General features: G+C 42.1%; 1 protein-coding gene across 1 annotated transcript in view; it reads right to left on the minus strand.

The window, feature by feature from the left end:
- Nucleotides 1–16874, minus strand: part of DPP10 (dipeptidyl peptidase like 10) — an 882866-nt gene extending 865992 nt beyond the window's left edge. The window contains exon 1 of the mRNA XM_049813537.1: nucleotides 16728–16874. Coding sequence (XP_049669494.1) covers nucleotides 16728–16787 — 60 coding nt within the window. The 5' untranslated portion in view covers nucleotides 16788–16874. The remainder of the gene's footprint in view (nucleotides 1–16727) is intronic.
- Between the last annotated feature and the right edge of the window lie 9407 nt (nucleotides 16875–26281).

Raw genomic sequence — 26281 nt, forward strand, 5'->3', positions numbered from 1 at the left:
CCATCGCTGCCCCAGCAGAGCTCTCGGCTCTTGCTAAGGAATGCAAATAGGAGGAAACCAGGCCAGGAGCAACTCTTCCCTCGTGGGTGCTGTGCCACTGGCAAACAGACGTATCTGGTGACATTGCAGAAAACAGCAACATGGAGAAATAAATTAGCAGCATTATTCTACACTTTGTCTGAAAGCCTAAGGCTGACCTATAGCTCATCAGATACCTGAAAATTTGGCAGCAAATACTGAATTCTAGATGAAGCTTTAGAGGCCATTCAAGTTCAGACTTTGGAGGGGGTTTGATATACTTCGCCCACCAATGGTCCTTCCATGTTCAGGTATGATTTATCTTAGAGGCAGTTGCCTTACTTAAATAACATAATTGTATTTTAATATGAGAATTTAGAACTCACCTATCCAGTGACTCTGCCCTCTAACAAATCAATGGGACTTTTGCCACTTTGTCTTAAAAAGGAGCAAGACTGGGGTTTCAGAGACTGATCATATAAAGATGTGCAACGCTCCTTCTCTGGGTCTCATTGTTCAGGCAACTTTTCCTGTGAGCAAGGACACTATAAGTCAGATGTACACCGTGTAAGAGGACAAAGTCATTATTTATTGGGTAATACACACAACAGATAACTGGGATGAATGAGAAATTATGCTAAGGATTAAAACACTCTCCACCCAGATGAGACACCTGATGAGTCTCTGCTGACCAGGGAGTTGGCATTTGGTGGAAAGGATGGGTCAAAATGGGGCACTCCTTCATTTTGCTGAGTTTCCATCTTCTGATTCTCCTTTTTCTTAGGATTTTTACAGACTGTTATGTCAGTATTTTCCTCTTGAATATTGTTGTATCTCAGCTGGGTATTGAAAAGAGACAGGAATTCTCAAGGTCTCATCATCTTTAACACTCATTCCTCAGCAGCCTTGTGCAAGACATTTAAGTTTCCTTCACTTCAATGCCCATCATAAAAGGGAATTAATAGTACTTAATTGTTCAGAATTTGACCATTTCTTCATGTTTTTTGAAAATGTAAATTGTCACCTACAGAAAATTTTACATATCGCAGACCTGACTCAGGAAAACAAATGCAAGAAAACCTCTGAAAAGAACTTCTGATTAAATAATGATTGTGGGATTAGGTCTGTTATTAAAAAGATAAAACCAGTCTATTATCTAGCTTTTGTAGCCATCAATGTTCTCCATAAATCATAATGAATAAATTAGTTACATAAAGTAATACTGAATTTAGAAGTTATCAGTGTAATTTTAGTATTATTTCTTACTATCTTAGAAACTTTTTATCATCTTTTTTTAAGCATCATTTTGAGAAAACACTGAGAATCAGAAATTTAACATTTTCAAGCAAGCCCCCTTACTGAAAACAGTTACAGTGTTTTATCTCTTTTGCTCCCCTTTTCTTCCAAAAGCTTCACCAGCTCAGCTCATTACCACTACCTTTTGATCTACGTGAGAGTTCTCCACTGGAAGTAGGATGAAAAATACAGTAAAAAGAGAAAAACTTAGCACAAATTAAGGTACAATCCCACAAGACACAAATTATTCCATCTCTTCCAGGCTGCCTCTTGTTAGCTGGGAGGGGATATTATTGACAACTCTGCTGCCATTGCTAGTACTTTTAATTTTCACCTTTTTCATAGAATCATAGAATAGTTTGGGTTGGAAGGGACCTTAAAGATCATCTAGTCCAACCCCCCTGCCATGGGCAGGGACACCTTCCACTAGACCAGGTTGCTCAAAGCCCCATCCAGCCTGGCCTTGAACACCGCCAGGGATGGGGCAACCACGACCTCTCTGGGCAACCTGTTCCTGTGCCTCACCACCTCATCGTAAAAAACTTCTTCCTTACATCTAGTCTAAATGTACCCTATTTTAGTTTAAAGCCATTACCCTTTGTCCTATTCACAACAGGCCCTACTAAAAAGTCTGTCCCCATCTTTCTTATAAGCCCCCTTTAGGTACTGGCAGGCTGCTATAGGTTCTCCCTGGAGCCTTCTCTTCTCCAGGCTGAACAACCCCAACTCTCTCAGCCTGTCTTCACAGGAGAGATGTTCCAGCCCTCTGCATCATTTTTGTGGCCCTCCTCTGGACTTGTTCCAACAGGTCCATGTCTTTTCTGTACTGAGGACTCCAGAGCTGGGAGCAGTACTCCAGGTGTACCCTGTGAAGCAAGTAAGACTATTTTACAACACAGTTCTACCTTAGCTACATCTTGAAAACTCCCAGCCCTCTCTGCTGCTGATCGCATTTAAGCCACTGGTTGGCAGACAAGAACTTTGATGCTTCCACAAATACCTTTGGCATAAAACCATGTATTTGACATCTTCAACCTCAGGGGTAGAGGGTGATCAGTTCCAGCCTGGGTATTTTCTTGGAAACTAGAACTATCAAAGATAATAATAAAGGGGAGGGGGGGGGGGGGAGCTGTTTGCATGGTATGCAGTGAATTGATACTCTGCAGGACTGGGCTCACTAATGAAACAAATATCTAGGGACTCCAATTTCTCACTCCATTATGCATTAAGATTGTTTATAATTGATTAATGATGTATACAGTCTCACCATTTTACTTTTACTGAACATTTTCATATTAAAATGCCCAGAAATATTTCCATTAGAAGTCTTTAATGGCAGAAATAGATTGTATCCATCTTATACTGACTGCCATCTGCTATGCGTTACTCTGTGTCAGAGGGAATAGTCATTAGTGTTCAAGAACACCAACTTTATTAGACAGATAGCCAAGAGAACCTACATATTATATTGAAAACCTGCCATCCAGCCGTTTCCCTTTATATATTTACAACTTGCATTTATCTTTTTACTCTTCCAATATGCAACTTCTCTGAGATATTTCCTCCAAGACGTTTTATTGTTTGTTTACGGTAATTTAGCTACTTTATCAACCACTTAGATGATATATTTACTCAGCTACTTCATCTGGAACATGTTTCCTTTTATGTCTATTAATCTACATTGCACTTCCTACAGCAGAATTGTTGCTATTCAATAATGTAAACTTTGACATTATGAGACTTTGTCAAACATTCATAGTACTATTCTGGAGAGCTCTTACATTATCACATACTACTCTATATATTCCATACTGGTAGGTATTCAACATTTTAATTTAAGAAGTTAAAATATAAATGCTAATTGTGTAAGTGTGCATGATCATACAGGTCATCATTAGAAGCAGTTATTAAGTAGAAGCCAAAATTTGTGCTGAACTGTAATGTTAGTCATTTCATCCCTTTGCTCTAAATCTAGAAATAATTAAAGACTGATCTGTGAGGTTTCAGATATGTACTGTCTGCTTTCTGCTAGAAGAAATACTGGAAAATAATGAGCACATCGCATTGCTCTTCAAAAAATAATTGAGCTGAGCAAGAAGAAGGCTTGAGAATTGTTAGTGTTTTTAAAAATACTGTACCATAAAAAATAAAATTCTGTCCAAAACCACTGTATCAGTTGCAGGCACTTTTCCAAAATCTTGCAATGCATTTTTTCTGCAGTGTGTGCAGCATTCATCAAATGAGAGTATACAGTACTTTTTTGATTACAGTTTAAAAATGAAATGTAAAAATCTTGTGTCTCAAATGTTTTTTTCATTCAAACTCATTCTTTTTTATTTCCATGTCATGTAACCCATGCCAGCTTCATTTGGTGGGGCTTTGTACATAGAGTACTCAGAGGACGACCCATGCAGAAAAAAACACGTTTATAAATCTTTCTCAACCCAAGAAATACGTTTTTGAAAATCCTGCAGTGATGATTTTTTTCTTTATCAGAATTTCGCACTAAATGATTTAGATCTGGAGCTATAAAAATAGTTTCAGGAGGAAAGGGGGTAGATTGGTTGAAACTTAAAAGCTTTTTCAACTATTCCATGTAAAAATGCAAATATGATCTATAAAAGCTGTTTTAATTACAGAAATCTTCTTAGGTACGGTGACCCAAATTCTCTATTGGCCCCGCTCTCTTGCAGCATCAGGAGAGTTCCTTCAGCAAGCAATTTTATGCATAACACTCATTCTGAACACTGCCTGAGACTATAAATACATTTATTTTGTGCAGCTCCAACCCAGAACAAAAATTACACAGCGGTGCTAGGAACAGAAGGCCAGGTAAGAGTAAGTCTCTTAATTCCAAAGCTATCACATAAAATAGAGAAGAGCTCCCATGTTATCTCTTACGACCTGACATGGTTCCCCACCAACTGACTTTCACAAGTTGGCAGTGCCCAGCTGAGTCCTTGACTCAGACCACCGCAAGAGCAGCCCTACCTGGGGCTTCAGCCAGTGCTTTGGATACCCGAACAGCTTGATTCAATGTGTCTGAAGCTCAATCCAAATTTAACTTGTCTGCCTGCGGATTGCTACACTGACCCTACAGAATTTCAACCCAACATGTATGACAAGAAACAACTGAAAAATCCAAAATTCTTAGAGAAAAAAAAAAAAAAAAAAAAAAAGAGCTGTTCAGTTATAATTCATGAAACACGTATCTTTCACAGCATACCCACCAAGTCAATGACTTGGTATTTAAGTACTAGTTGTTGGAAACCACAGCTGCCCACCAATAACCAAGGGGCTTAAATTCAATGGCCATCTAAAATTCTTTTTCTTCATTCCTTAAGAGTCCTCAAATCTGAACAGTGCTTAGTGTCATAATTCTGATGATGCTGGTAAGGTTATTTGAAACTATAAAATATTGCCAAAGATATCTTAATAATATCTTAAAATGGCATAAGCTGCTTCATGGGTTTCTCCAGTAAACATGACCTCACTTAGGATGCAACTAGTGTCACCAGAGACTTCTAAATCACTGAAGGGAAAGAAGCATCCAGAAAGTTTGGGAAATGTTTAGAGAGGAGCAAACACTATAAAAATAGAAAACCACCAATGTTTCCTTAATTATTTTATGGATTTGTTTTTGCTGAGCTTTTGTTTGCCCTCTGCAAATATTTGCATAATCAAGTTTCAAAGACATTAATGTTCCCAGAAAACATATTACAGCTGTTGAATTATAAAACTGAGATTTTTCAAACTCGAGACTAAATCTATACAAAAAATATGTACTCATGGATGTAAATTGAGATTTTACTGAAGGCAACTGTGGGGAATTCACAGCTCAAAAATTATCACAGCGAAATGGAGTCATGGGTAGCATATATTTGGTTTTTAAACAGATAAATCCTTGGTTGTATTGACTGCCAGAAGTCAGATACTATTGTGTGAAAAATTAGTTGAAAATATTTCTTGTATGAGCACAATCCTATCACCTCAGGGTTGAAAGCAAAAATCAAACAAAGTCTAACAGGTGCACGCACGAGCAAGGTATGTATGATGTGCCATCAACAGACACGCCTCCCGAGGTCACGAGAGTAGCTCTGAGGGATTCACTTTTCTTCCTCTTCTTGTTATTCAGTCTTTTCCTCCCACTTGTCATCCTTTCTCACTTTCCTCCCTTTCCCCCAAAACATAGTGCTGCCCCAGGCTTGGCTGAACAGAGTGACACAGGGACCAAGCCAGTGTCGATTCCCTCCAGTCTGTCCAGCGGCTGGCATAATCTCATTTTATGCCACAGTCGTTCACTTGCTCATGACTCTCCCATGCAAACAACCTACAAATACTTGCACCCAGAAAGAAACACAAAGCCACAAACCCCTTGCACTCTAGCGCAAAGGAAAAGAAAGCAAGAGGTCTCAGCTCCCCTTGCCACATGCTAAGGTTACTCTGACCTTCAGGCAAGCTGGCTCAGCGAGATAAGTCAACAGAAAGTTTCCTCCCACCTCCAAAAGAGAAACAGTTAACCAAAAGAGTTTGCCTTAATTCCGTGGAAAAGCTCACCCTAAATAAACAGGTGCAGGGTCTCTCCCGGGATGAAGACTGTTACTGCCAGAGGTAACACAGCTTGTCAGCCTACCCCAAACTCCAATTTTTCAGTTTTTAGCTCCAGCCGTTAGACACTGTGTCCTGGACAGAAAAACGACAACTAAGTAATTATTGATATGTGTATAAATTACAGCAAGAAAAACCTTTAGTCAATCATTCCAGCACTGCTAAAATGCTTTTATGGGTTCAGATTAGCGGCTGGGGGAAGGATCCTTACAAGCAACAGAAACTAATATGTCCCACAAGGGGCCAGCGCAGAAGCTCAGCAATTTCCTTCCAACCTCATGGAGGAGCAAGGTTAGGACAGAGACTGAATAAACAGACTATCATGCTGCTCAGTGCCACACACGGATTTGCTTGTACAGGTAAAAAGTGAGCGATGGGAAAGCTCAAAAGCTTGGGGGTTGATTCCTTTCAGCATTCAGGAGCTGCAGTGGTAATCTCAGAACATGTCCAAACTTATTTATACTGACAACGGGCAAGCAGGTTAAAGAAAAAAATAAAAAGTCTCCTCCCTTCCCTACGTTTATCCAAAAAGCTAAAGTGAGCCCAAACTCTTCCCTGCTGTTCAGTGGGACCAGCCTCGGTTCAGGTTTTAGAACACCGGGTTGTGTGTGCTTATAAACAGGCCGTAGCGTTGAACGCGGAGGGGACCGTGTGTGCCCATGCTCCCACGGTGCACGCAGGGACGGGGACACGGCAAAGGCAGACCCACCGCAGCCAGAAAGCAATACCACCAACCGCCCAAGCCCGAGGAGGCAGCGGGGCTGGGCAGGGGGACGGATGGGCCATCAGGGAGGGGGCACCGGGTCTCACGCCTGCTCCCCTCTTCTAGCCGGTAGAAAGAAATAAAGGAAAACAGAGGCAGGTTTTGGCTCTCAGTTATCACGCACAAAGAATTATAAAAGCTGTTTTTTAACATGATGCTCATGTCTGCAGGTCATCTCTGCAGCAAATATGAAGAGAAATGTTTGTGGCATTAATCCCGCACCGGCAGACTGATGCGGCTTTCAAGCTCAGTAAGTGTTTAATGCTCTAAAGGGAAGGGAAAAAAAGATTTCTTTTAGATAAACTGCTTAATTGGGAAGTCAGGAATTCTCCTGCCTAAGCAATTGATTTTACAAAAGAAAAAAAGTTCATTTCAAAATGTAAAGCTGCAATTCATCTATAATATCCAGGGAAAACTAAGCCAAGGGATAGACACTCACCTTTACATTGCTGAAACCACAACTTTAAAAACATAAATAAGGTGCATAAACCAAGATTATTTAAATAAAGTTTCTTCATGCCTTGACGGTTGTACTGAAGAGTAAATCCAGCACCGGGCGCACTTGAGTTGCCAGATCACCGACTGATCATTTCCCCAATGGCAGAGGATGAGGAAACGGGGTCCCCGGAGGGGCACTCAGCCCTCACCACTGACATCTAACAGTTTTGGAGGTCAGGTTCCCTTAAGCTTGATGGACTTTGGTGTATTGAATCGCATGGCACTGGAGATCTCAGAGCAAAGCTCCAGTACCTTCCCCTGCCCAGGAAATTCCCCCATCTTAGGCAGGAGCATGAATGGAGCATTTACTGTCACCAGTGCGACCACTGGGCACAGGCGTCTGCCCCTGCTTTCTCCTTCCCCCACAAAAAACCTTCAGCAGGTCTTGGTTTTGTCAGCACCGAAAATGTTTGCATCTCACTTATCCACAAGGTGAGAAAAGTCTCTACCTACCGCACCTACAGATGAAAACCAGGGCTCTCTGATGAACAACCGCAGGACACATTGCCAGACAGGGACTCCTCCTCCGGCAAAGCACAATTAGCGCAAAGGAGAATTAGGATCACTGAAGGGCTCAAACACAGCGCTTGCCCAGGAGTCAGCAGCAGGAGGAGGAACAGGATTACCACCTTAAAGAACAGGTCCACCTTTGAAGACAAAGTTCATCTTTTTAATGATACAAACTTTAAAGCAAATCTGATATTAAGTGCTAGCATGTCGTAACTTTCTCAAGCTATAGGAAAATAAAACATCCTAAGTGTCATCCTTTAATATAATAGCATCAATTTTTCCATGCTTAGCAAGTCGCTAAGCACTTCTGATGCTCGCTGCTGTAAATCACAGGAGCTTGCACACTTTTGTTACACAAATAGCTTTAATTTTGATTTCTCCACAATTGTGTCAACGTAAAAATTCTTAGAAATCTGTGAGCAGAAATGTCACTGGATTACTATACTTGACATCTCTTACTTACAAAGGTAGCTCAGGTTTTACAGGAAATAATACGCTTATTATTATTATTATTAGAATATTCATTTTTATAAGCTACCTCAATTAAAACATTACAGAATAAGTTCAAAACCACTTACAATTTTGAAAAGACTAAGAATTTAACACCTATGTACTGTCACTGCCTCTCATAGTGCTAAGCTATTATTGCACAGGCAGCTAAACTTGGAGAAAGATTACTAAAATGTTATCTTTGTATGCTTCCAAAACATTTTTTTTAAGGGCAAAAATTTGCATAACTATTGTCATAACTTTTCAACAAACTCATCGTTTTGGCTTCTTTTTGTTAGTGTTTCTATGTTACTACATGTCGTGGTCAAGATGGACAAACGACAAGTACGCATTCTTATAGTACAAGCAAAGACGTTTTTTTTATTACTACAAGCCAGCAAATTTATACCCATTATACTTGTTACCTTGTACATATGTCTGTCCCTCATTGGTCAGAAAGTTGTCAGAAGTTGTTTTCCTCACCCTTCATTGGGTGACTTTTTTCAGGTTCCTTATCACAACTGCAAACGGTCAACACGTTCCTTAAGCTTAGTTTCCCAGGCATGCTTCTCATCCTTTCTTGCTCTCTCACGGGAACACTGCAATCTTGTCAAGGTCAATATCCTCCCCAGGCCCCTCGGTCCAGCCGAGGTCCTCCACAACTACACAAATCAAGGGACCTAATTGTAACTAACCCTATGTTTCTATTTTTCTAGGCTTCTTCCCCCTATTGCCTAACACTTCCAAATATATATGGAGAGAGAAAGAATATATATATATATGTAAAGTAAATAAAACTAGGTGTAGAAAGTCTTTTTTTTTTTTTTTTCCCCCAGCATGAAGTTTGTGGACACTTTACTACCTTGCTTCTAGGGGGCCACGCTGAGATAACGTTGCAAACCTCACCTCTGACACTTCTCAATAAAAGTACATTATCTCTGTCTCTTGGTTTCTCTTTAAGGCCATGACTTTCTGTGACAATTTTACTGTGACTGGCCAGATCTAGCAACGTAATCGAATCTAACAGCCAATACCCCTAATAACGTCTTTTAGCTGAAGCTAAAATACAATACTCCAACCTAATCTTTCCTGACTTGCCAGCTGCCTTTTAAGTCAGTCGCACTCTGAGATCCCATCTTCCTGCGACTCCTGTGTCTCTGCATTCTCCTGCCAAGCTGCCATCACCACCTCGAGGTGTCCTTCAGATATCATCTCTGTTTCCTTCTCAACTTTCTGTAAAACTTCCACAGCCTTGCCCTCCACATCCTTTTCCCTCTGTAAGGTCACACACAGAAACTGAACAGCCTTCTCTGTGTTGTAGAGTCACAAACCGGTTCAGTACCAGTCTCCCTCTTTCCAAACTAAAATTTCAGATTATTTTTCTCAGGGAAGAGGTCAGCAGCTCAAGACCAGCATCATTAACACTAAGCTTTAAACATCTCTGGACCCTATCCCATTTCCCTTGAGGCCCCTGGATGGCACCAGCATCCTCCCTCCTTCGGGCACTTCTGATGTGGGGATGAGACCCATTAGATGCTCACAGCACCTGCCCACCATTCAGCTTGTTAGCTGGTGCTCCCTTTGCTGTCAACACTGAGAAATTAGCATTTTAAAGCACAATTCACTCAAACTATTTTACCGGTTAAATTCAATATGAAATAAATCACACCCTCATCTGCAGCAGTTGCATTAACTTCACAGCTCAGGACTTTGGAGACTCTTTAATTAAGCTGATGACTCTGATTCTAGCTGTTGCCTTCCCTTTGGTACCTTGGGTTGGCATATATTGCTGTGTATGGCTCTTATCTCCATTCACAGTCTAAGGAACCTGCATGTCTAATTCTCTTTCTTTGAAACAAAAAGCCCCTGAGGCATTCTGCCACTATCAGGTGCCTCATTTTTAAGAATTGTAGAGGTTAATTTGTAGGCCCCCAAGATGATTCTTTGCTTCTGGCACATATGCCAGTAACACTGGGTGTTGTCAACACGTGAGAAGTTGAAGTCACTGATCCAAAAAACTGTCAAATGATTAACACAGCACAATCACTAACCTGGATGTTGCATAATTTACCATTTATCATTCAATTTGAGCACCTCAGATAAAAATCTTTAAACATGAAAGGTCCTAAATAAATTCCAAAACAATGTTCAGTTGGTAGACAGCATGCAAGTCTTACCATGCTAAGTTTAAGAATGAAATACTGAACAAAATAATGACTACATTATCTTTACATATGTTTAGTAAAACAGTTTTGGATTAAGAATGAGAAAGATTAAATTCCTTATGATGTGGTATCCTTTCAGGAAAGTGTTATCTAACACTCACAGACCCATATCTTAAGTGGCTTCAAAGAGAATCAAACTTAATGCCATATTTCTTAAAGTAATGACTTGTGGTAGGAAATTTTTTATATGATTACAAGCCAGGAAAGTACTAACCTAATATTAAATATAGTTTATCGTAATATTCATGTATATTTGTGTATATTAGTTTTAAAGTGACTGCCTTCTAAATTCCTAGCATTACCATTAAATTGAAAGCTATAAATTGTGTATGTATTAGAATACACTGGGGTGTGTGGCTATACATATTTTTTATATATATATATATATCTATATATCTATATATCAAATCTATACCACAGAATCGGTATATGTACTTAAACATATAGAAATATCCAGCATTTACACTTTTTGCTAATTGCTTTTAAGTTTTATGAAAAGAACGGGCAATTAAGAACGGGAAGTTTTGAAAGCATATTAACAATTTGTACCTGCAAGGAAGAGCCAACAAATGTAACCCACCAGCAAGTTCACAGCAGGCAATGGAACCACGTTGCCCTGCGAGGAACGACCCCAGCCACTTCCATCTCTGCTGAGAAGCGCTGGGCAATTGCTGCTGGGATCCGCTGTGCCTGAGCGTCAGACCTATGCTGACGCTGCACTGCTCCGTACAGCATGAACTTGGGATTTGATGGCATCTCTTTCCCTTTCTCTTTTTTTTTTTTTTTTTCCTAGTACTGCGAGGTTTTTTTTACTAGTATTGATTTTGTTCCAACTGGTACTGTTATGAATTAATATGCATAATATGATTGAAATAACCAGGAAACTGCTGAAGTCCTGTATACAGCCCCCATCAGTTAATACTTAAAGTAGGGAAACAATAACCAGACATGATTTAGGGTTTAGGAACTAACTATTAGACAATGGGGGTTTATGTTTATGTCAGAAAAGGTAATGGATTGTGGTCTGGCCAATAAACCTTGAAGAACCGCTTGGAACTCCTAAGATTAGGGAAGAAGTAGGTAAAAGGTAGTTCCTACAGGGGGAGATTGCGACCATCGACTCATTGACCACCTACTCAGATGACACCACCTACTCAAAAGAAGACAATGAAGGAAGAAGACGGAGTCTGTGCACTAATTTACATGAAAGGTGAAGAAGAAAACTAATCATTAAGGGAAATAATAATGAATATGTATTACTTATGTACATAAACGTGCGAGTTTTTGAGACAAAGGTGTGCTGTCTTGACACAGGCACCCATTCGTGTGCATCAATGAAATTAATTTGAAAATACCTCCACTCTGTGTGTTATTGGCTTGTACCCCAGGTAAACGAGTCCGCTTTTAGGACAACGGTACCCCTTGGAAGTTACCTAAATAAAACGAATCTTGATGTTTATTCTTTGACAAAGAGCAACTGTGTCTTCATAGACTGGAAGGGGAAAAGATAAGTAATTCAAATGCTTTTTAACTCATTCCTGTGGCTTCTTATTTGTAACCATGCATCTTCTTACGATGAAGGAAGGGTTGTTTTTAAAAGGAAAACGCACTGGTTATACTCTGGTAGTACAGATGTTGGCAAGGAGACTGAAACAATACACAAAGGTAATATGTGGAAATGGGAAGATTTACAAGTTGTGATTAGTTCTTCAAATTTCCATCTAGAGACCTCCAGCTTGTTCTCCCCATACATACGTATGTGTCATCATGGCTGTATTTTTGGTCTACAAAATACTAATAAATCACACCAGCAACTCCACTCAACCCAAATGTGATCAAACCCAGTTTGCCAGAACGGAAGAAAAGCAACTGCAGATGATGAGGATGCAAAAGAGCCCAAAATGCTTTCAGGGATCAAGACTCAAGGCATTTCTATCATGCTCCAAGCCAGCCTCTTTGATTAGTGCTATATCACTTGAGTGTCAAGAACACGATAAACACAAGGGCATCGTACGTCTGCTCAGCATTTACAAAAATAAAAATATTTACTTTGTTCTAAACGTGCACTTTGAGATGGCCAGGTCCAGAGGCGTGACAGCGACCTGCCTTCCCCACCGCCAGCCTGCCTCCAGCCTCCACTGCCACCTCCGCACTGCGCTCCCCCAGAGCTGTGGCTCCTCACGCGGCAACATAAACGTTTCCACAGGGCACAGCAGCGCTCTCATCATCTAATGCCTTAAGCAAAATACCACGCAAACCTATTAGTTTTAAATGTATCACTTTTTCTTGGGTTTTTTGCATTAGTATGCTGCCACAGACTGCCTTCCTAACAATGACACAGCCCTGTATTACTTCTGCCCTTTGTTACGTATTATCCTGGATAATTCACAATTGAACACTCGCTGAGATTATCTGTTAGTGACTTGCTTTTGATGTAATGGATTTCAGAAATGCTGTTCTCATTTTATAGGGATTTATTTCCTAAACAGCTGGTAGATTTGAATGATTCCCATACCTGCACAAAGCCTGTTTTGTGCACATCCTGTGAACATTTAAAGATCGAACTACCTGAAGTTTCAATCTGAAAACTATTACCGAGCAGCCTTTATGAACAGGAACAGCTACACATTAGTATCTCTCTCTCTTTAGGAGGAGGTACGTGTATAGCAGTTTGCAGGAGCAGGCAGATGTTTCCTGCTCAGGTGCAGGTTTGGTGTCAAAATCTTAGTTGCTGTAAAGACACGTCTAAGTCCACAGGGAACACAACAAACCCCCTTTAAATATGTGCTCCCTGACCTAACTGTAAATGAGAAAACTTAATTGTAAATAAGAAAACTATTAGTACACCACTATTCATCAATTAGTGAGGGTTAAAACACTGCTACAATAAACCTGAAATGTAAAAATTCCTGATACTGTCCCTGGGTACTGATGAAATTTGCTGCAGAATTTTTGCTAAGGACGTATCTGTACTTGCCTTTTATAGTTTACAATCTAAAAGCTAATGAATAAATAAAAGTGAAAGGAAGGCAGGGAAGAAGGAAGAGTAGAATAAAAGGGTATAACATACGTATTATATTACACAGTAACTATGTGCTTCTGAAATGCCAATTAGTAACTCCTTCCATGATCCAGCTCACAGTCAGATCAATATTAGGTTGATAACAGCAGAGAGTCATGATCTGGTAGAGAATGTTTTATTATTAAAGAATGTAGAAAGCCACAGAAATATTAGCTTAACTCCTCTTTTTTTTTAAGTGCAAATTGTAGTCCTGACTGTGTTAAGAGCAAGACATAAGTATTTCTGTTTCATGGTCCCTGTAATTTCAGTACAAATGTTTAGTTTGAAAGAATTTATAAAGGCAGACCCTAGCCAGTCAAGATAATAATTCTTTTCTATTTCTGGGTTGTGGTTTTTTTTCTTTTTTCCTCACAACAAGGAAAACAATGCTTTAACAGACTTTTTCTCTGTCAGGTTAAAAAAAAAAAAAAAATTAAAAAATCATTTGGCCATCAGTGCAACATGAAAGTGCACAACAACAGAGTGATTCCCCTGGAAGAGCTAATTTACTTGTCATGTTGACAAGATGAGCCAAGAGTGTGAAGAATAAAACCAGGTTCATTGCCCTGGGGGGGCACTCCTGAAGTTGAGACTGTAATGATACAGAAATAAGGCAGGTTTTAGCATTCCCAGCTAGACCCTAAAAGTTTTTCTTACAGATCTCAGAGTGAAAGATCATTATTCATAGTAGTGCCAGCAAGGTGGTAAGATCTGCAATCATTTCAGAAAAGCTGTAAAAAGGCTTAGAGGTAAAAGAAGGCTTTATTAGGAGATTTTGCATTTTATCCAGGGGGGTTTGGTATCTGGGCTTTTTTTCTTGCTTTATATTCGACTTCCTCTGTCAGCTTGTTTCTCCATCACCAATGCTACTTTGGATGCAGTACACTCAATTCTAAGTGCTCATGCGTGTAAAAAGTTGCACCCTTCCCTCAACAGAGAAGGATAGGAGAAAGGGACGGGATGTCCCTACATCTGGGCACTGGCCCTCCTGCAGCCCCAGGGTGATTCAGAGCAGGAGCTGCCACGGATAAAGTTTGCACAGTTCAATTTACTGGACAAGTGGATCATTCTACTCTTTTTTACACAGATTCAAAAGTTTATGCTGCGTTACAGAGCAGTGAGTAGCTGAGCCAAAAAACATTGAGAAGTAACATTACATTGATCATAACACACAGGAGCCAAGATGTCATGGGTTAGTGGGTTGTAGAGAAACATAAAGTATAACAAAAAGAGAAAAAAGAAGCGGTTTTATAGATCTCATTCCAGCAGGTGTGAAGTTTTCCTGTAACCTTTTTTCTTGAAAATCCGTAATTGCTGGAACTAGTACTGTTTCTTGGCAAGTTATGATTAATACACAGTTTACATTTGTCTGGTCACTAATGACGTATTTTCGAAGTAATTTCCAAGACAAGGTCCTCACTACCATAGGGCAGTTACGGCTCATCTATGGTCATAAATACTTTCTCATCGAGTATCTATTTGCCTAGCATGGAAGCACTTGCAACTATTTATAAAGCACATTTTACACCTGACACATTGAATTAAGAGCAGAAAAATGAGACAGTTTTCTAATGGTGCCAGTATTACTGTGTCGGTTGTAAAATGGACTCATGTCTGGAAGGCTCTGATTCATGTTCTCTCTTTTTGAAGACTATTGACTCATCTGGGTCTTTTTTTTTTTTTTTTTTTTTTTTTCTAATGGCATATTGATATTGGTTGTTGTTTTGGTTTGGAAGGCCAGTCAAATGAATTTTATAAATGTTGCTGTCAGTGAAAAATTAGCATTGGCTGTCCCAAATGTAAGAGGAGAATACTTCCCAGAGCAAGTACCACACTGCTCTCTGTTCTCCTGTACCTTCAGAGACAGACCAAGAGAGGATGAAATGGTTTTAAGCAATTTAATATCATATATGCTGACTCTTTGAAGTGGGCCAGGGCAATTGTAATTCATCACTTCCTGTGACCTTGCCCATTTGAGCATGAACTAACCAGCCGTTTATGGTGTGATGGATACAGTTACACGTTACACAACTGGTCATTAGAGCCACAGGTCAACCCCCACCTCGTCCCCGAGCATACAGACATTCTGCATTACTGATTATACACTGCGAAGCGTAATGCAGCCTATATAAAAATGACAGTGCTAATAGAACATTTATACCTTTAATCCCCTCCTGCCTCAGCTCTAAGTCATGACTTTTCTTGCCAGCACTAACTGGATAAAGCCCAACTGACAAGTTTTCTAACACGACGGGCAGTTCAGCTGCTCCTTCTGAGAAGACAAACAAACCCCAAACCCTCCAACTTTGCCAGCAAATGGAGCCAGCCTCGCACTGGGCGATCCTGAGTCACCGATGGCAAAGCGCTGAAGTGAACTTTTCAGGCTTCCCCATCGTTTTATGAAACAAAATCGCTGGTGTAAAATTTCTTGTTGTTGTTTTTTCAGAACGGAGAATCGATAATCAAATACCGTCACTGATCGCGTCGTTATTTTATTTCAGGAAAAGCCCCACTTACTTGCGCAGAGATACTGCCTAGTGAATACAAATCTGTTTAGGGATTTCATTTTACCGCTGTAGAGAGCAGGAACTCGGCTAGAAAGTAGTTTTCGATCAATGCAGAGGCAGGATCGTGCCCGAGGCTGGGGAAGAAGGCAGTCAAGGAGAGAGCCCGCTGTTCCCCTGGGGTCTCCCCCCCATCCTCCCCCCTGTCCAGCCACCGCACCCACACCCATCTCTCACACCTGAGGGCAACAAAACCGGCAAACGCACAGCCTCCCATCCTCCAGGGTCGTTCCGACCGGGCAACGGCAAAATCGTGACTCCCGAGTCGATTCCACACGGCATTCTTCAACCCCAGCCCTTAACCGCACCGTCACTACAGAGTAACGATTAGGGCGGCCACAACGGCTCCGTGCCCAGTCGCCACCTCCCCCGGGGCAAACTTTGGGAAGAGACCCGCCGAGGGAGCCGGCGGTGGCGCAGCCGACAGCAGCGGAGCGCCGGCCCCACGGGCGCCGGGCCCACGGTCGAACCGGCGGGCAAAGTTGTCGGCAACAACACCCCCCACACGCACCCCCCGCCGCCCCCGCGGCGTTTCGCCCTGACCCTGAGCAAACTTTCCCCGTGCCCGGCGCGGCTGCTGCCCCGCTCCGCCGCCAGGCAAGAGGGCGCGGAGGCGGCAGCCCCGCTCCCGCCGAGGGACCGGGCGAACCCCTCGCTGCCGCCCGGTCCCGCCCGAACCCGGGCTCCGGCCCTACCTTGACGGCCCGGGAGGACTGGCACTGGACGTGATGGGACACGGTCGCCGTCTGGTTCATGGTGTTGCCGCCGCCGGCTCCGGCGGGCTTGCGGGCTGCGGCGCCGGGAGGGCACGGGGCGCCCGCGGCTCCCGGCGCCTCCGAGCGACCGGGGCGGGGGTGGGTGGGGGGTGGGGGGGAAGGTGTGTGTGGAATCCGGGTCCGGCTGCGGCTCCGGCGGCTCCGCACCCCGGGGCGCCGCCACAGCTCCGCCCGGCGGGGGCCGCCCGCCCGCTCCGCCCCGCCCCGCCCGCCGCGCCCGGGGCTGAGCCGGGGCCGGGGCCGGGGGTCGCCCGGCCGATGCGCGTCGCCCTCGCCCCCGGGGCCGGGCAGCAGAGGCTGGGCGAGATCAGCCCCCACTCCGTGAAAGCCGAAGCCCGCAGCGCTCGTGGCTGAAATTAGTAAGATTGCAACAGAAAGTTTATGCTGGCTGCTTTTTTCCTGCTTGTCGCCCGGCTCTGTTTCCTTTCTCCTTTCCCTTCTGCCGCCTCTTCCTTCGGTTCTAAACCGGCTCCAGCCCACTGCGGTAGACGGAGACGGGCGTTATGGTGTAACACAGGTACGAGGCACAAGCCTCAGCGCACCCGGGGGTTCCCGAAACCTCTGGGCTCTGTTAAGTACTGCAACAGCTCCACGCTTCCCCAAAGATCAGAAGAACTGCCGCTCTGATTAGACTTTTACCCAAATAACTTTTTGCGGGTTTGCTCGTGGTGCAGTCTAAAGATCTATCCTCTGCAGACTCATGAGCAGGACTTGCTAGAATCCTACAAAATGCTCTTTCCACGGGTCCAGCCCAGAGCTGGTATCAAAGCCAGAGGATTTGGGGATGGAAGCCGGTAAGCTCTGTGAGCAGACTGTGACACCTCAGGCTGATAATGAGCAAGCAATATTTTGTGTATGGATAACATTCTTAAATGATCTCTTACTTTAGAGAAACCTCCCAGTGAAACAAGACATAGTGTGCCACAGACCAAGGCGTTCTGGGGACGTCTTTGAGGGGTGCAGGAAACTGCAGCCAGGGCAGATAAAGTCGGTTCAGGAGGAAGCAAAGAAGAAAAAGGACAGACTAGAGCCAGAAGCCATGGCACAAATCTCCCAAAGAAACTGCCGATTTGGAGTCTCTCGCTGCATGAAACTCCAGCTTCAGGCATCTCTGAAGCATCTGTTCTTTCAAGAGGGAGGCTGTTGAGCACTATTTGATACCGTATCAAAAGCTACATTCCCAGCGCAGGAAGCTATTGCTCAAAAATAAAATTACTTTTAAAAATTCAGGCCCCAGGTTGAGCTCATTATCGGGTTCTGACTCTTGGTTTTCCTCCCTACACCCCCCCCTCCCCCCCTTTTTTTAAAGTAATTTGAAGAAACTGTACAAAACGTGTCCAAAAAGGTAGGGATGAAAGCAAACAAAAGTTTGCTAAAGACTTCAAGCTGTGCTTAGAGTGGCACGAAGAAATGCCAGGCAGCCACTCATCTCCTCTGAGCACCTGCCCAGAGGCACCTGTGTTCAGGCCTGGAGGTGCGAAGCGAAGGTCCATCTTGCTCTGCGAGGGAGAGACAGGCAAAGGGAGAAGGCTGAGAGCTTGCTGTGCTCACAGCTCAACATGTAGTCCAGGAGGACTACAGGGACCTTGAGCTCTGCTTGTAAATCTCGTTGTGACTTCAGATGTCCACCTGAGCTCTTTTAAGTGGGGTTCCTTTTCAGAAGACTTAAATTTCCTGGAAGGAAATCTGCTTTAAATCATCTCAAATCTGATATCTCCAAAGTCAAAATTAATTTTGCACATTTTAACTCAAAGACAGGTACTGCTGCAAGCGGATGGCAAAAAAGTTTGAGCTGGTGAGGAAAAGACTGGTCTTCTGCTCAGTCTGCAGAAAGCTGGCGAGGAAGCCCAGTACAGGAACCAGCCCTGGGTAGAAACATCCCCTCCAGAGAGGAGAGAGCAGTCAGACAGTGTTTATTCCCGTAATACCCAGAAAAACGTCATTTCCCATGGAAGCCAAATGCAGAGTAAAGGCGCAGCAAGAGGGTCCCTTCCTGGCCCAGACACGGTCACCTGCAGCCACCACAAGTGCGGCATCCGGGCTGGCCTCTAGCCTGCAGGACTTGCTCACATGACCCTCCTTCACCTTATCAGATTTGTTGGATTTTGAGGAATAAAACCCACATTTAGCAAGCATATCAGGGGCTCAGCAGAGCTCTTTCACCTCCCTCCCTCGTATGCAGGCAGGAGTGAAACTTAATAGATACAGATGGGAAAAAGAACTCACAGAAAAAGGAGAATTATGAGTCGACTTGAAGGTTCTTCGGTTGGTATCGAGAAGAAGGGAATAAGTAAATGGCTGTTTGAGAAAAGGGCTAACGGTCTAACTTTCATTATACTCTGCCTTGTGCCCAAACATTTGTTCTGAAAAGAAAATGATGACTTCGAGTTACTGGCACCGAGAGCTTAAGCAAGCAGAGGCAACCTGCAGGATTCAAAGACATTCTTCTTCTTCATCTTGAAATATATTTGTGTTTAACAATCTCAGATGGGAACTACTTTAAGCCAAAAAAATGAACTCACAATATTTTTAGTTGGACTAAGTATCTGTGGATTTTTATAAGCTCCTATGAGAACTTTGTGTCAAGTTTTTATGCTTGATTTTATGCTTCACAGTGGCTGACCTTCCATGCAAGCCCCCAAACCAGCTTTAAGCTAACACAGAAATCTCTTCCTTATAATAACAAAGAAAAAGCAGCTTGGGTAAAAAGTCTGCCAAAGACAGAGAAAAGATCAATACTCTGCTGGCGTTGTTTTTAAATGAACTTCTACAAATTTTAGCATATCTATTCCTAGAAAGCAGAAATTTTGCTGATTAACCTCCTGCTCTCGGAAGGTGGAACCTAATTAGAGTATGAACCCAAGAAGGGTGATCAGCAGTTGTAATGACTCTGTAAGCGCATCACTTGTCACTATAAAATATCTCAGAAACAAGTTAGATCAATAGAGTGGGATTCCACAACATGCCGACTGAAATCCTCCAGAGCACCTCTCTGCTGTTTACTTCTCCAGTAATGTCATTCACTGCCATCCCTCTGGTTCCTCGACGCAGCCGTTAATCCTCCGTAGTGTGTAATCTTCTTTGGGAACTGGCTGCTTAGCAAAATGCAGTTCACCCTGGATGTTGACTGCTAATGTGAGTATGCACGTTAGCCCTGCAAGGAGGTTTTCAAAAATTTCAGTGCCTTTAGGGTGCAATTAAATAACTGAGTGATAACCAAAATATGCTGGAGAATATTAAAGCTGTGAGCAGATGCCTCTCTTACATATTGCAATAGAGCAGGTGGTACCTGCTGGTGTCGGAGCAGCCCCTCAGCGCGCTGAACAAACCTCCTTCCTGAAATACATAAAATGAGTAAGAAATCAACATGATCAGCCAGGAAAATTGATTAAGTTCTCCAGAAACTTTAAATGAAAAGAGAATCCCTGCTTCTGACAGAAAACCTGCCTGCCCCACTGTCCAAACACCACAAGTGCCCGTGGGCAGCCGAATTGCTGCTGGAGGTGGCATTTCCCAAAGGTTCCTGATCACTATTCAAGTCCTGCAGTAACCTGCTGTTAGTAACTCCCAATATAGTTCCCTGGCCACATATTTTCCTGCCTCTTGCTTGCTTGCTTGCTTTCTAAGCCTTATGTTCTTTAAAAAAATCCCCACAGCCCTTTCTTAATTTTTTAAGTAACGTTTCATGAATTACATTGTATAATCACCATTCTGAGAAATAAAAAATTAAAGTATATATTGGTAATTATATATACTTCATGACAACCTGTTTTTCCATAGCTGTTTCTTTTCTGTTTTATGCTAGTACATAACATTTACTCTTACTGCTGTTCCACATACCTAGGGCATAATTCTGCACTCGCATACATTGGCAGCTATTGGCATGAGTGAACTCAATTTCTAATTCACAACCATTCATAATCAGATTACAGACTTCTCTGTTTATGGACGAAGAAGTTTTATACTGCAAGGAAGGCTGACTGGGGATCACTGCTGGGCTGCCGGCTTCTTCAGAATTATTAACTACAGGGAGCTGCACTGTGTGTCGACACTGGGCTTGCGTGAAACAAAGACAGGGCATAGCCTCCCTCTAGTCAACTATGCAAAAATCCTCTATTTCTTTCCTCTTACCACACACAGCTGTCAATGGAAAGGCCAGTAGCTATCATACAGTGCTGCTCATGGCCAGCAAGTTCACACGCAGCTCAAGGTACCCCAGGAAAAGCTGTTCTGGAGGATGGCAATGCGGCCGTATGCACACACGTGCGTGCATATGTGCCCACCCCCATGTCCCCTGCAGCTGGTGGTCTGGCTGCAGCTGAGGGAGGCAACGTGAAGGAGAAATCCCTGAAGTAAAGCGTAACTTCAGACAGACTCAGTAAATCAGCAGGATGGCAGGCTTCGGTCTGGCTGCAGTGCCAGGAACTGCTGCTGCTCTGTTAGCCCACAATGTCAATGTTTGGTTACTGGAATGAGGGATTCCTCAGGGTGGACGGTTCTCCCACTGAGAAAGCACTGCGTTACCTCTGCAATGTGTTGTCCTACTCACTGAATGTATTTCCAGTCCTTTTACTACCTGAAAATTCCCTCACAGCTTAATGTCTTCAGGTTTTGAGGGGTGTTTTCTGAACAGCTCAGTGTGGTTCAGTAATTGATATTTTGAACAAAACCAGTGAGAATTCACACCATTGCTTAAAGACATGCTCAAAACTCATAATATCCAGTCCAATATATGGAACTGATGAAGAAACAAGTATAGATCTTCCTCATTTTTACAAGCCAATATCCGCAGAAGTATATTGGTACATTCGTTATGATTACTTGCTGCTCTTATTCACTACATTTACTTTAATAGAAATTGTTTAGATTAAATATTTGTACCTCTTTTTAGAAACAAAAGGTGTACTAAAATACTCTGGTACATGCACAATGATTCCTTCGATTAATTTTCTGTAAAAGTGAAGGTGAGTTGTATTAAGTTACAGCCAGAAGATGAAAAAATCCTTCCTGTTACAATAACAATGAATTGTTCTGACAAGATTTTGCCTGCAAACATGGGCTGTCATGAAAATAGGATCAGTAATGTCTACATATCACTGGCTCAGTACGGGGACTATGTTGTGAGAAGCGATGGAAGGGAAAAACAGCCTGCATACAACTGCCTTGTTACCAGGGAAGAGAAGCCAGCGGCTTTTGAGATAGGAAGCTGTAAGCAGAGGCAAGAGAAAATGGTCTGTGCCTGAATGAACTGAACGTGTTACCTGCAAAAACCTGCACAGACAGTAGGTGACTTTATGAGTGGTACTTTGCAGGGCACCTCTTAGCAGGTCTCTCCAGACTGCTTGAATGAATTCTGATGAATCACAAGCAGTGGCAGAAGCAAGGAGTATCTTTAGGATCCCTTCAGTCTGTTTTGTGTATGCCCGTTACCAGACTCAGACAGGGAATGAGAAAAGAACAAGTATTTACATTGTGGTCATTCCTTAAACATCAGAGACCAAAGTTATACTCTGCGCAGTGTGGATGTACCACTAGCATAGCGTTTACAAACTAGCCAGAAAATGCTCAAAAATGTAGGAAATAGAAAAAAAAGAAATTGACAGATACACATACTTTACACATGAGGCGCTTCAGGAAAGAAGAACAAATCCTTTTTCTTCAATCTCACATGAAGTCCACAGTAGAGCCCAGGAGCACTATGCTCCATCTTACTGTATTCATTTAGCCTTCCATCTGCAGGAGCTATTGCATTCTGAAAAGAAAAAGGTGAACCTGGCTGATTTGAGAAGTAGATTTAATTTCATGCATAACTATTACTCACACTGCTAACAGGATTCAATATTTCTACCATGTGAGAGCTACAGGATTAGTAATGTTTTTGCACACGTGAAGACTTAGAGGAACACAGCTAACCATCTCCCTGCCTATGAGCATAGCCGTATTCCCAGTCTCATAGCACAGCACCCAGGAACCGTCACAAGATACTGGAGGGATGCCAAAAGTAGTGTGAAGTGGTTTTCTGTACAAGTTTATCCTTCTTTAAGCCTTACAATCTTGCTTGCCATGGAAAACACTGAACCCCATGCAGAACAATTAGTCTGCAAGAACATTACAGCCCTGATCCTCCAGGGACATTTTTGCTCACTGAAGATAGGCCTGAGCATCATATTTCTGGGTTGAGACCATATCCAAAATCCATAGTCCATAGGAGCTTTATTGAAGGTTCAAGATTAGGACACAAGCTTGAGTGAAATGTCAAGCAAGACCAAGGGTACTTTGTCTAAGCAAGGTCGTCTCCTTTCTTTTCAGTATATATAACCAGCCACTTAGAAGCAATCCCCCTTTTTAAAGATCAGACCCCAGCTGGTAGCTAAACTTCTGAAACATTGTAAGAATTCCTACACTGACTGTCAGTCCAGCTTTCCAAGTATTTTTGTACCTAATAGGTAGTCCTGCAAAGTTGTCAAGACTTTGCCAAGCTTACTATGACAGAACTTGATCTGATCAAATTCTTTTTTCCCTCAACATGAAGAAGTTACCCCACAATTTCTTCTGCATCTAGGATATCTGCACTAGATATCACATGCAAGCAAAATTCATTCTGAGCCATTGTGTTGGGCTAAGAAATTTTACCCCGAGCTGTTTGTGTGTCGAGGTAGCATCTTGAAATCAGCCCGAATGAAAAAAAAGGAAAGTTCACATATTTAAAGGGTTTGAAGTTTTAATTAATAGTTTGTAGCTATGGAGACTGAAGTAGGGGAGTAGGGTTTTTTATGTTCGATCTCAGAGGCTGCAGGAAAGAAAGACGCTTTCCAGATTAAACAAAACAGAGAAGTTCAATGACAACAGGAAAAAAAGAGAAAGCAATTTGGCTACTGTAGACCTTTTTCCTTCATCTATCTGGGTCAATACAAACCCAAGCAAAATTTTAGAGGCATGCTAACACCTGTGGGCATAAGGAAAAGAAAAAAAAAAAAGCTTTAGAAGAATAATACTTGAAAACATAATTATTCCCAACATTATGCTTCAATGTTACTGCATAACAGACCAAAACTCCCTTCCTTCACTCAGTGTAAATCTAATAGCACATAACATGACGGGGTTTTACAGATGAAAGATAATTTCCAATCAAATGAGTACTTTTCCTAAAACATTGCAGAGTAGTTTGCTCGAGGAGCAACAAGGAGCGGTTGCCATCAGAAATGAAAAGACGCTTTTTCTGCTCCTCAAGCCAATACAAAGTCTCTTTTCCCTACAAGACATGTATTTCTGTCTCCTCACTTTAAAGATATTTTTATAAGATTCCCAGGATGCTGAAGAAAGCTCTAACTCATTGCCATATGTATAAAATAGCAGGTTAGTGATTAATCTTCTGGTTTATTCTTTCTTCACAGTATTAATTTATTTGTTGGGCATAGTTTGTATACATGTCTCTTTGTCATGGCAAAAGCCATCATTTTAATTGAACAGGATGAAAGATGGGATAGCAAACAACACAGTCAGAAGCACTGCAGCTTGGATTTCCAAGGCGGCTGTTACAAGGACATTTCTGTGTCTCCCCACCTCTGGGGCAAGAGAGAGCAACCTGAGAACAGTGGCAGCGTCACACAAGCTGCTAGCAGTTGTTTTGGTAGTGTTGATATCTGAGAGTGAACCTACCTGGTAAACTAAGGATTCTGCACAGTCTCTAACCGTTGCTTCAGTAAATGAAAATGCAAGATGGTACAAGGAAGGCACTGGTGGGGAAAAAGCTTAAACCACTACTTTTATGAAGGTGGGAGAAGACAGACCACAGGAACTTGAAGGAAGAACCTGGCCAAAGCATCAGTAATGAAAGAGGCAATAAACCTTACAGTTTAGATATAATCCCTACATATAAAGGTGATAGTGCGGTTGCAGTCCAGGACCAGAATTGGCCATGCTATGCCCTAGACTGCTATTGCTTATAGCCATAAATGCTGCTGTTTAGCATGTTCCTGGAAGACAGTCCTCTTCTTCCATGTGTAACATTTCTCAGTCTCTTCAGATCGGTGATACTTTTTCAATAAGAAAAGATCTGAAATCACCCTTATCTCTCTTTTCAATCACAAGTGTGTCAGTCATAAGCCCACACTACTCAGCCACCATGATTGCTGCTGCATTTCAGCTGACAAGCTGTGAAAGTTTTGGCTGCCCAAAATCATTGTGAACAGTTTTACTTCCTTTTGTTAGAATTATGAGGTGTTTGCATCTCATTGCCATGTACCAATGTACCTTCACACATACACATCAGTGAGTTTTAGTGACATCAAGTATCATATTCAACTAGTTAGGAAATACTACCTTGTTAATGAGATGCAACGTTACTGCCAGCTGCTCATTCCAATATCACTTAGACATGCATAGAAATCATTTCCTTGTATTTTAGCATCCTTTTCATATTCTGGTTATAAAGAAGTAGAACACTACAAGAGGAAAAACAGTGTGGATCTTCCACTCTTGTACTTTGCAATGAACTGTTTCAATGGAAATTACATTCAGTGTTGCAATGCTCAAACTAAGCAAGGAAGAAGATAGGAGATTAGAATGATTTCTTCTTTCTGTTGGGCTGTGAGCCTTTTAGTCAATCCCAGAGAGCTGTTGAGGACCTGTGGGACTCACAGTGTTGGGAGGAATTTGTCAAGAACAACTAAGTCTCATGTGCAGTTACATCTTCTCCAGCAATTGTGCAATCTTCTAATAACTAAATCCAGAAATTATATTATCCTGCTCTCAGCTTAGGTAAAATACTACAATTTATGCTTATTGGGATGCTGAAGGCCTCAAATGCAGGCTTCACTGACAGCTACAGTACCCGTAGACAAGCGCTGTTCGTTACATCTGCTTATAACTTCGGAGACAAATGTAACATAGCCATCCTGCACACACAATAGAAGGACACTAGCTCCAAACACATAATCCAACTATTATTTTGACTGCAGTATATTTTCCAAATCATTTTGAAAATATGTTTTTTATTAAAGTGCATGATTTGTCAAAAGCGCTTCCAGCAGGTGTAAGAAAAAGAGCAGAGAAATTGGAGCTTGCTTAACCAAGTTTATAAACCTGCTGTTTCAGTCTCAAAGATGAATTACACCGCAGGAGTACATTCACTAGATGTTCGTGCTCTCCTTCTTGCCCTCCTACTTACGTTCAAAGAGTAGAATAGAAAAACATAAATCAAAGTCTCAGAACATATTTCTTCTCCAATTCCAAAGCTGCCATATCTTTATACTAGAATCATAACCCCCCACAATACAAATAAAATGCATGGACCAGCAATCACCACTTCAAAATAATTACAGGCAACGCAGTAATTTACACTTATCTAAAGCCCTTCACCCCAAGGAACCCAAAGCAATTTATATGCAATATAGATGTGGCTGATATGAAAACAATAATGCCAAGGAGCTACTTGGGAATTGAGGGATTCTCTAAACCGTGCAGACCTTTGC

This window comes from Accipiter gentilis, chromosome 1, assembly GCF_929443795.1.
Source record: "Accipiter gentilis chromosome 1, bAccGen1.1, whole genome shotgun sequence".
Lineage (NCBI taxonomy): Eukaryota > Metazoa > Chordata > Aves > Accipitriformes > Accipitridae > Astur > Astur gentilis.